The sequence below is a fragment of the Pungitius pungitius genome, chromosome 1 (assembly GCF_949316345.1).
Source record: "Pungitius pungitius chromosome 1, fPunPun2.1, whole genome shotgun sequence".
NCBI classification, from domain to species: domain Eukaryota; kingdom Metazoa; phylum Chordata; class Actinopteri; order Perciformes; family Gasterosteidae; genus Pungitius; species Pungitius pungitius.
The window spans coordinates 810,026-821,745 of record NC_084900.1 but is presented as its reverse complement, the minus strand read 5'-3'; the positions used below and the strand labels follow the sequence as shown (position 1 = coordinate 821,745).

The 11,720-nt window shown below is 51.3% G+C and overlaps 1 protein-coding gene across 1 annotated transcript; it reads left to right on the top strand.

The window, feature by feature from the left end:
• Positions 1-3,046: 3,046 nt before the first annotated feature.
• Positions 3,047-10,929, top strand: gc2 (guanylyl cyclase 2). Its single transcript, XM_037478558.2, has 25 exons — positions 3,047-3,122; positions 3,239-3,628; positions 3,716-3,844; positions 3,940-4,119; positions 4,191-4,308; positions 4,416-4,717; positions 4,798-4,929; positions 5,047-5,150; positions 5,248-5,366; positions 5,444-5,528; positions 5,604-5,700; positions 5,795-5,911; positions 6,004-6,084; positions 6,153-6,329; positions 6,448-6,604; positions 6,711-6,860; positions 7,345-7,493; positions 7,896-8,059; positions 8,341-8,533; positions 8,613-8,787; positions 8,880-8,978; positions 9,065-9,159; positions 9,238-9,323; positions 9,537-9,637; positions 10,217-10,929. The coding sequence occupies exons 2-24, from the start codon at positions 3,299-3,301 to the stop codon at positions 9,634-9,636; spliced, it is 3,339 nt and encodes a 1,112-aa protein (XP_037334455.2). The 5' UTR covers positions 3,047-3,122; positions 3,239-3,298; the 3' UTR covers position 9,637; positions 10,217-10,929.
• Positions 10,930-11,720: the final 791 nt, after the last annotated feature.

Sequence of the window (11,720 nt, the reverse complement as noted above, 5' to 3'; positions counted from 1 at the left end):
GGACCTACTTCCTGTGTGCCCCCCCACGCTCTCTGTAATAGCGGTTAAATGTTAGCTCATGTGATGGGTGACGACTTAATGGGACGCAAAGGGGACCGGATTTAGAAAACAGAGCCGTGGCACAACGCGCTCCCTTATTCGGTCAGAGGAGAAAGAGCCGCAGTGTCTTCTGGGTAACAGGATAAAAAATACACGACGTCATCGGTGTCAGTAAACGCTTGGAGGCGAGGCGTCGCGAGGGAGGAGGCCACGAACATCCCAACGGGGGGAAGAACGGCAAGCGGGTCGTAGACCGCGACCCCCCCCCTCGCAGAGCAGCTCGGCCTGGTCTCCTCCGGCGCCGCTACGCCTGATCATGTGACTCATGGGCATCAGCCAATAAGAACCTCTCTTTTGCTGACGATGCAACGTTGTGTTCTTAAGTCTTCAGAACTCAACGAGCAAAGAACTAAATGGTTCTTTAACACTTTGATCATCTGTTACCTCAGTGTTTATGAAGGGGCCACTGGGGGGGGGGGGGGGGTCTGTTACCCACATCACTGTTTTCACGCACTTATTGAACACTTATTTTTAGAGCCTTGAGAGAATTAATCTTTTAGAAAGAACATCATTTTACAAAATAACTATTTAAAGAAATAATAATGTGACTGATGGAACATCTGTGTGTGATGGCGCTGGGGTTCGGTTCCTTTCGTTTGGGCCACTGAGCAAACGTTGATTACATCAGCTGATCCGGGGTCACGACTTCTCGACTTCTCTCACGGCACCCGGAGCTCCCCCCTCCCACCCTGTCGCCCCCCCCTTCTCCCCTCAGAGTGCAGCGTTTCTGGGGAATATTCGGGTTTCCTGCCCAGATGCTGAACTCGACGCAGATTCTTCACACAGATTTTCGAGCCTTTAAAGATCTCCATGTGTAAATCCTGGTGTTTACCAGCAGCTTGTGTTCGACCTTTGCCCTCTCCCTCCCCATGTTGGCTCGCATCGTGCTTTCCAGATGAGTTAATGATTTTTTTCTAAGCAGCTACGATAAGCGGCTGCAGCTCGACCCACTCGCACTGGAGGGGTTCTGTGTCCCTTGTATCCGAGTGAAGGTGCTTCCATGTGTGTGTGTGTGTCTCACCGCTCTGCTCGGAGCTCCTTCAGGCAGCGTGTGTTTGGTCCACGACTCACGCCTTGTGTTTCCCATAATAAGCGAAGGCTGAGTGTTGCCCTGCAGGGGAGGAGGGGGATTAATAAACATGGTGCAGGGATCCTCTAGTTGCCATAACGAATAAACAGCAACCACAGCAACACTGATGGAGCCTGGTGCTGAACGGGCACAGTGTGTGTGTGTGTGTGTGTGTGTGTGTGTGTGTGTGTGTTGGTTTTTCGGGGGCAGAGTCGCTTTAAATACCTTTTCATTCTTATTTTCTTTCCCGGTATTTTGGGGACTTTTCACCATTCTTCCTTTGATGAGCGCTCAGATTACAGACAGCATCAGATAAGGAAGATTTGTAGACTGAGCGAGGTCCCTGACCCTGAATGGATGTTTCAACACAAGTCAATGTGGAATTAACTCTATTATTATTAACTATTAAATGCACTGCGTAGGTCTACTGCACCAGAAGCACACTAATGCATATATATATATAAATCTATATGTATACATGTACATGTTGACCTGGAGCTTGTTTAGGAAACTAAATGTCGGTCACCACATCAGAGATTAGCAATGAATTTACACTTTAAGTAGTTTGCTATTGATTTTGATGAAAGAGAATGAATTAAAACCTTCTTCACCCATTTCACGTCTTTCATCAACAATAGATTCCAGGCGTCATGTGACGAAAACCTTTCCGTCTACATCCGTCATTTGTTGGATCAAACATTGTGTGTTGAAGCAGGATTCGGTCCAGCATGAACATCTGGAGCGATTACGTCAGTCAGAGTCAAGTTACAGCCGTCGCCTCGGGCCTCCTCTCCAGCGCCGAAAACCCCCCCAGCAACAGTTCCTCCTCTACTGTGGGGCCTCTGGTCCCCCCCCCCCGAGCTTGTGTTTGGCCCCGCGTTAGTCTTTGAGACACATGTTGGAACCCCGAGAAGACAGAGACCTTCACAGCAGGGAAACCAGTGAGACTGGAAGCTCCAGCTGGTGTTTCTGTGTCCTGCTGCCCTCTGGCTGTCAAAGCAGCGCAACGCCCAGCGGGTCATGTGACTCAATGGAATGTTACACTTTGTTTATTCTCACAGAATTCAGGTTCATCCATTTCCCCCTTTTTTGCTCCAAAGTATAAAGTCCAATAGTCCATTTCTTTATGTATTTCTTTAATGTATTTAGTTTCAGAGGGAACTATTTGTATATTTACTAAACCTGCTTCATCCTCTTCTTCACTTCTTCAGATACGTTTTAACGAGTTAAATCGCTTGAGTGTTTTGCGACAGCGACCCTGAAGAGGATAATAATGCTCGTCTTCATCTTCATCTCCGTCCTGTCTTCGTTCCTGATTGGATTTGATATAATCTGACAGGACAGGTCACACACATGGTCCGAGGTCGTCTCAAATACACACACACACACACACACACACACACACACACACACACACACAGACGTTTCCTCCTTTTGGATGAAGAACAGCAAGGGAGGAGGAGGAGAAAGCCTCCAGATCTGCTCTCGTCTCGTCTCGTGGACACATGGTAGGAGCCCTTTGATGGAAACCATCACACAGGAAGCGTGTCATGGACCAACAAGATACGAGATAAGTGTCTAGAAGTGATTTAAAATGAGGTTCTCCAGCTGTGCAGCATCTGTTTGAGGACCAATAAAACCATTTATTGCTTCAGACACTAAAGCACAAACATCTTTAAGGTTATTGAGTGTCTTAAAATGTAGCTGTAGAGTGAGTCTTCAAAATAAAAGCTTGATCAGTCACGTTAGGGCCGGTTGGATTATGATTATGATGATGATGATGATGATGATGATGATGATGATGCAGTCCTTCCATAATCCCGTTGTAGCTGACGGAGAACGAGCTGATGTCTCTACACTCCACGTGGACCTGCTGCACAGAATACTCCCATTTAATAGACTTTTATTTTACATTATCACATTGAAAACTTTAATCTTGCTTTAACAAATCTCGGTAAGTAAATATTAGTTTTAGTAAGTTATGTTTAAATTTACTTATATTTAGTTGTATTTAAGTTATTCCAATTAGAATAATCAGATCATATGAACCTTCTCCTTGGGGGGTTCCAGGGAAGAAGCCCCTCCCCCTGCTGCTGCTGCATGTGACTCCTGGAGGGCTTGGACCTTGAGATGGCGCCTCAGCGACGCGCCTTCTCGCCACAAAGGAGGAGGCCCCCTCCACCTCCTGCTCCTCCTCCACCCTTCTGCGCCGCCAACGTTTCCTCTCCCGCCGCTCTGCCCCCCCCGTCCCTCCTCCGTCTCCTCCTGCTGGCCTCCCTGTGCTCGCCGCCCCGCGTCGCCCAGGCCGCCTGGTTCCGGGTCGGGGTCGTGGGTCCCTGGGGGTGCGACCCCCTCTTCGCCAAGGCCCTCCCCGCCGTGGCGGCGCAGCTCGCCGTCGACCGCGTCAACAGGGACCCGGAGCTGTCCCGCGGCGGTGCCTTCGACTTCGTCTTGCTGCAGGTGCAGCCCCCTGCCCCCCCTCCTCCACGCCCCAGCGGTGAAGGTGAGGTCAGTTACTGATCGCTCCGTTTTGTTGGCCCGCTTCAGGAGCCGTGCGAGACCTCCAGGGCGCTGGAGAGGTTCCTCGGGTTCCACACCAAGGCGTCCGGCTTCATCGGCCCGGCGAACCCCGCCTACTGCGACGCCGCGTCGATGCTCAGCAAAGGCTGGAACAAAGTAGGTCGTCTCAGGTGGTAAACACAACATTTCGGGGGGGGGGGGGGGTGTTGCCTTCGGTTCCGGCTGCTTGACGTCCGCGGCTCCCTCCCAAGGCCCTGTTCCCGTGGGGGTGCGTCGGCTACGAGCTGGACGACGCCCGGAGCCACCCGACCTTCGCCCACTCGGCGCCGAGGCCCACGCGGGTGCTGCTCAGCCTCATCAACTACTTCAGGTGGGCCCACGTGGCCGTCATCTCCTCCTCCGAGGACGTGTGGGCGGAGACGGGCTCCAAGGTGGGGCTCCTAAGTCCTCCAGTTACACCTTGCCCGGTGAGTGATTGACCCATTTCACCCGTCCCGTCCAGGTGGCCGACTCCTTGAGGAGCCACGGCCTGCCGGTCCGCATGGTCAGCGTCGTGGAGAACTCGCCCCTCGCCATCAGGCGCACTCTGACCAAGCTCCGCGAGATGAGCGAAATACGACGTGATTATTTTCTTTTCACTTACTGGTCTTCTCGCAAAAGTGAGACGAGACACCGCGTCCCTAACCCTGAGCGCGGTGTCCTCCCCCCCCCACCTCCCGTCCTGCAGTCGTGGTCCTCTGCATGCACTCGGCTCTGATCGGGGGCGGCGCCCAGAAGCGTCTCCTGGAGGCGGCCTACGACATGCGGCTGATCGACGGCTCGCTGGTCTTCGTGCCGTACGACGCGCTGCTCTACAGCCTGCCGCACCGCAACGTGAGCTACGCGGCGCTGCGGCGCGGCGGCAAGCTGCTGCGGGCGTACGACGCCGTGCTCACCGTCACCGCCGACTCGCCCGGGGCGTCCTTCTACGAGGCCTACGGCGAGGCCGTGGAGAGGGGGGAGGTGGCCGGGACCTGGGACCCTCAGCAGGTGAGGGGGCAAGGGAGGGGCCTTCTTTTTATGCGTTTGATGGTCTATGTGTCTTACCCCCCCCCCCCCCCCCCCCTCAGGTGTCTCCGCTCTTTGGCACCGTGTACAGCTCCGTCCTCTTCGTGGCTCACGCGGTGAGTCGGGTGAGGGAGGCCAAGCAGTGGATGTCCGGCAGGAACCTGGCCAGACACACCGCCAACATGGACTTCCAGGTAACTATATATACACCTCATGAAAGAGCTGATTAAGTCTAAAATAGGGATTTTGAGTAAATTAAAGCCGTGATGAAGTGACATAACGCGCTGGTAATGGAAACCTTTGCGCCGCAGGGCTTCAGCCACCGGGTCAGAACCAGCAGCTCCGGAGCAGCTCTGCTGGATTTCGTCATCCTGGACACGGACGGAGTCTCCTGGGAGCTGAAGCCCACTCACAGGTCAGGGGTCAGGGGTCGTTACTGGTTTACTCTCTGGTGGAAAGAGCTCCGTTCATAAATGTTTGTATTTCCATCCGATCGGATCGATTCCCGACAGGATCGACATGGAGGCCGGAACGGTGCGTTTCATTGGGCGAGAAATCCACTTCCCTCGCGGCTACGGCCCCAGGAAGGACTCGCCCTGCTGGTTTACTCGTGGAGTCCTCTGCTCAGGGGGTTAGGAACCAACACACGCACTCAGCGTTGTATGTTTTGTGTAATAAAACCGTTATTAAGAACTTTCCTTGTCCCAGGTGTGGACCTGTTCTCCACCATCTTCATTTCCCTCGCCGCGATGGCCGCCTTCGTTCTCGGCGTGGCGTTTGTTTACTGCATCAGGTAGAAAACTCGCTTTGCCCTTTTTGGTCACTGGTGAATCGCGTCACCCCGACCGGCTGTGTGTTTGTTGCCTAGGCGACGCATCAATCAGATCCTACTGGTGAAGGGTCCCAACAGGATCTTGTTGACCCTGGCTGACGTCACCTTCATCAACCCGTCGCTTAGCAACAAGGTCGGCCCCCTCTCCGATGGATTCGCTCATCTGAGTGGTTTCCCTTCAAATGAGTTGAAACTAGAGCTGAGATCTTCGGGTCTCTCCTTCACAGAAGCTGAGCCTGGACGACGGCAGGGCGAGCGCCGCGAAGAGCCTATCGGACGCCCCGTCGCCGGCCTCCACCCAATCCCCTGCCACCTACGAGAACTCCAACATCGTCATCTTTGAGGTGAGGGGGGGGAGGGGGGGGACAGATTGCCCCGCCACAAAAGACACCTTGATTTGGAGAAGCTGAGGGCAGCGTGTGGTTCTCTGCCGCAGGGCGACTGGGCGTGGCTGAAGAGGCTTCCCGACGGTTTGTTCCGCAGCATCAACCCCAAAACCAGCCACGTGTTCGAACTGGTACGTGAGAAACCACGTCACCTTCGTCCCGTAAACGCCGCCGTCCCGTAACAGAGCTTTTCCCGCAGATGAAGGACATGCGCCACGAGAACGTGAACGTCTTCCTGGGCTTCTTCCACGACTGCGGCGTGTTCGCCATCGTGACGGAGTTCTGCTCCAGAGGGAGTCTGGAGGACCTTCTGCTGAACGACGACGTCAAACTGGACTGGATGTTCAAGTCCTCGCTGCTGCTGGACCTGATCAAGGTCAAGGGGGGGTCTGAGGGGGTTGAAGATGTAAAACATAATTATTAAGCATTACTCGAGCAAAGGTAACTACCATCACACTGCAAAGATACTGTAATAAGTCCCGTATCCCTCTCAGGGCATGAAGTACCTCCACCACCGCGGCGTGTCCCACTCTCGCCTCAAGTCACGCAACTGCGTGGTGGACGGGCGCTTCGTCCTCAAGGTCACCGACTACGGCTACAACGAGGTGCTGGAGGCCCAGAGGTTCCCCTACGTGGAACCACCTGCAGAAGGTGAGCGGCGGAGAGGGAGAGGAGCTTGGGTTGGGGAGTGGTACTGATGACCCTCGTGGGGTTTTTGGGGGGGCGGAGGCCGTAACGCGGCGCCGTGTCCCTGCAGAGCTGCTGTGGACCGCTCCGGAGATCCTGAGAGGCTGCCAGCCAGAGCTCCACGGGACGCCGTGGGGGGACGTGTACAGCTTCGCCATCATCATGCAGGAGGTGGTGGTGAGAGGAGCCCCCTACTGCATGATGGACATGTCCTCCACAGGCAAGACGTCAACTTCACACGAAAGGCTACCACGTAGTGGGACGTTTTCAGTCAGAACACGACCCAAACGACTGCAAAGGTTCTTCTGAAGGGAGTTGAGAAGCTCTTCTTGACTTGTTCCTTTGATTTCCTCTGTACGTTAATGGTAGTGGTTCAGTCAACCCACCGCGGCGATCCAGACGCTACCTCCTGCGCTACCATAAGGTGGAAATATCTTACCGACTCTTCATCAGACTCTATGCAGACCGTGTGTTATGATACATTTGGGGCTTTGATTCAGCAACGTCTACGGCTCAAATTTTTTGATGTTGAATTTCTTTAAAATTCTGATTTCTGACAAAATACAAAAGGAAAACTACCAACATTCGTATTCATCTCAGTAAATTAGCATTTAAACGTCAGTGCGTTAGCAGGGCTTATTAGCATTTAGCTGAAACCAACAAAGGAATAAAACCCTCTGAGCGCACGTTTCTCTGCATTTCAGAGATCATAGAGAAGCTGCGTAAGCCTCCTCCGCTGTTCCGCCCCGTGGTGAGTTCGGACTTCGCTCCCCTCGAGTGCATCCAGCTGATGAAGCAGTGCTGGAACGAACAGCCGGACAAGAGGCCGCGCTTTGAGGAGATCTTTGACCAGGTAGGTGTGAAGCTACCTGGAGATGTTACGCTTTATTTAACACAACACTTGCATGGCCCCTCTAAAAAAGTCCTTATCTTTGCAACTACAAGATCTATTTGAATCATCTGAGAGTTTAAACAAGGCACCATCGGTTCCCATTGAACTGCCTCATGTACCAAACTATATACTTCACTTGTATCTTCCTAATAATGTTCAATACATCTAAATACATCTAAGTAGAAGGAAAAAAAATGTAAATAAACCATTGCTTGAAGGATAGATGCTGGCTGCAAGGATAGAAACAGAGCTGTCAATCCACTGAATGGATTCAATGTTGTGGTTAAACGGAGCGTAAACGTGTTCACGTCTCTACCACTGGGGGCAGAATGCGTGTATTTACCCCCCCCCCCCTCTCTTTAGTTTAAGAACATCAACAAAGGCAAGAAGACCAACATCATAGACTCCATGCTGAGGATGCTGGAGCAGTACTCCTCCAACCTGGAGGAGCTGATCCGGGAGCGGACGGAGGAGCTGGAGATCGAGAAGCAGAAGACGGAGAAGCTGCTGACGCAGATGCTTCCTCCGTGAGTCGAAACGAGGGGTCTCGCGCCGTGACGTCATCGCGCCGTGACGTCATCGCGCCGTGACGTCATCGCGCCGTGACGTCATCGCGCCGTGACGTCGTAGAAGAGATGACGCACGTTTGTAGCCCAACGGGAAGTCAAATCCAATGGGAAGCTTACATTGGATTTGAGATTATTGCGTAATGAAAATTATCATAATAATAACAAATGAAGAACTAGTTGAATGATGTTTATGACTCAAAGTCCACATTGTTGATGGGACGTCTTAACCGTCCCGGCAGGTCGGTGGCGGAGGTTCTGAAAGTGGGCGGGACCGTGGAGCCGGAGCACTTTGACTGCGTGTCGCTCTACTTCAGCGACATCGTGGGCTTCACCACCATCTCGGCCCACAGCGAGCCCATCGAGGTGGTCGACCTTCTCAACGACCTCTACACCATCTTCGACGCCATCATCGGAAACCACGACGTGTACAAGGTGCCTGGCTCCGCCCCCTTCATCCCCTTTTTGTTAGAGGAAGGCGCCACCGGTTCTCACCCCTTACGCTCGGCTCCAGGTGGAGACCATCGGCGACGCGTACATGGTGGCGTCTGGGGTGCCCGTCCCCAACGACAACCGCCACGCGGCGGAGATCGCCAACATGGCGCTGGACATCCTGAGCGCCGTGGGCACCTTCAAGATGAGGCACATGCCCGACGTGCCCGTCAGGATTCGGATCGGACTGCACACCGGTGAGAAGATAACAAGAACGGAACAAACGACGAGATGATGGGCATCACAACAAGTGTGTGTGTGTGTGTGTGTGTGTGTGTGTGTGTCACAGGTCCGTGTGTAGCCGGCGTGGTCGGCCTCACGATGCCTCGCTACTGTCTCTTCGGAGACACGGTGACCACCGCCTCTCGGATGGAGTCCAGCGGATTACGTAAGCACAACGAAGAACACCAGAGGACTTCAGATGTTAGAGCCCCAGAGGCTGCTGTGATGTTCTGACGGTCTGCTCTCCTGCAGCCCAGAGGATCCACATCCACCAGAGCATCGCCAGGATCCTGCAGGACCTCAACCTGGGCTACAAGCTGGAGCTGAGAGGGAAGAGAGAAGTGAAGGTCGGAGGCTTCTCTATTGGAGATACCTGCATGTGCTGGACAGTCAGTCACTGCTCTTTGTGTGTGTGTCCTCCCCAGGGGAAAGGCATGGAGGAAACCTTCTGGCTTGTGGGGAAAGACGGATTCAACAAACCTCTTCCTGTTCCTCCAGAGGTCAAATCCGGGTAAGAGCCACTTTGGTTTTCTGCTTTATTCTTCTACTCTTTTTGTTCTTCTCAAATGATCTTGAGAAACAAGTCGGGGGAATTTGCAGACACACGTTTTAAAAATGAACTTTTACCTTAACAGAAAACAAGCTTAGCTTAGTTTGTTCCACAAGATGAAAGAACATCGATCTGCTGCCCCCCCCCCCCCCCGACCCCCCCTCGTCCCAACAGGCAAATGGCCCACGGCCTGCAGATGGCTGAGATAGCCCAGTACAAGAAGGTGAAAGCCGAGAAGCAGCGACAGGAACAGCTGGCCAAGAAGAAACACTGAGGTGACGTCTCCTCTCAAAGCCTTTGGTTGCATCTCCATTTAACACCTCGGAGTTGGGAAAGAAATGCTTTTATTTTGAAAAACTAAACATCCATCACGAATCTGCAAATCTCTATTTTCTCAAGTGCTTCATCTAAAAAAATACTGTAAAATGTTGAATGGTGAGAATTGGAGGTGACTTGGTGAGGACAGAACCGAGGAGAGGACAAGAGAGGAAAGGAAAGGAAACGAGTGTGTGACATTAAAGTTCTTCCTGTGAATCAGTGATTATTTAACAGCGCCCTCTGGTGGCCAAACAGAAGATGCACTTTGTTAAAGCTGCAGATCCTAGAAACTCTACAGGATAATCTCTGCTGAGCCTCACTGAGTGTGTGTGTGTGTGTGTGTGTGTGTGTGTGTGTGTGTGTGCGCGCGTGTGTGTGTCTGTGTCTGTGTGTGTGTGCGCACGCGCGTGTGTGTGTGTGTGTCTTTCTTTACTCTGACTGTCATTACTTTTCATACAGATTCACTTTTCTTTTTCTTTTTGCGTAAATACTTTCTCATTCAACTAAACTCCCTAAATTACCTTTTTACTCCGCAGAAAAGAACCACTTCCAGACTTTTGCAGATTCGTCTGAACGTTATTTCTGAAAAGGATTGTGGGTCAGAATGAACATTTGAAAACACACAATGTGTGACGGGGTACTGAACTCCTCTGTGGCATACTGGTGGACCCTGGTAGTAGTAGTACTAATGACCCTGGTAGTACTAATGACCCTGGTAGTAGTAGTACTAATGACCCTGGTAGTAGTAGTAGTACTAATGACCCTGGTAGTAGTAGTAGTACTAATGACCCTGGTAGTACTAATGACTCTGGTAGTAGTAGTACTAATGACCCTGGTAGTACTAATGACCCTGGTAGTAGTAGTAGTACTAATGACCCTGGTAGTAGTATAGGTAACTTTCACAATGAGAATATACAGATGTGGTAGATTTATTTGAAAATGGGAATCAGTGACTTGTTGTTCTTTTTGTGAAGAAGAATTTCTTGTTTTATTATCATTGGTCTTAAAATAAGAAAGTGTTTTATTTTATCATAATTGATTTAGTTTTTCTGCTTAAGAAAAGTATGATTTTTAAGATATTTTGCCTGAGAAGGACAAAATGTTGTGTGTGTAGCTGTAAATGAGAAATGTCGTATCATTTAACGGAGCATTTATCAGGTGAAATTAACCTGTGACGTCTTTTTAACAACAAATTACACACAGAAATCCTGCATTTACTGCATGACCAATAAAAAGGCTTCTGAGCCTCAAAGGGATGTTTACTGGAGAGTGTTCCTGTGACTTATGTATGTTAGTGGGTTACAGGAAGCAGACAGAGAGACAGAGACAGAGAGACAGAGAGACAGAGACAGAGAGAGACAGAGACAGAGAGAGACAGAGAGACAGAGACAGAGAGACAGAGACAGAGAGACAGAGAGACAGAGACAGAGAGAGACAGAGAGACAGAGACAGAGAGACAGAGACAGAGAGACAGACAGGTCTCATGGCTTGAGGTGTCAGGAGGATTTGCTGTGGTATCCGGGCGGTTTGTTCGGGGGGGGGGGGCAGCATATAGATTATGAGTGATACAGAATACAGAGGAGTATATGGATGGGGGGGGGATTACAGGATGGAGAGGAGGGGGGATTAGATGAGGATTATCCGTTGGAGCGGCAGTCCGATCCGACTCATTTGTCATCATAAATGTAATTAAAGTCCAGCCCATATGGAAGCTATAAGATGTATTTATAGAACAGAACAAATAATACTGAATACACCGTATTCCGTATTTGGGTTGATCTTTAAAAATGCTTTTCTTATTCAGGAAGGTTTCACACAGAGAGCAGGGCTCCAATTTCTCACATTAAATGCATTCAAATACCTTGAAACCGCTCAACCGCTTGGCCCACCCAGACTCACGCTGCCCTGTGGGAGTCGAACCCTCCGTGACCCTGATGAAGCACCCACAAGGGAACGTAAGACAAAGGGAACCATACGGAACCATATGCGCAAAGAGCCAAAGCCCGTTCAATAACCATCTCAATGTCGTGTCACATGGTT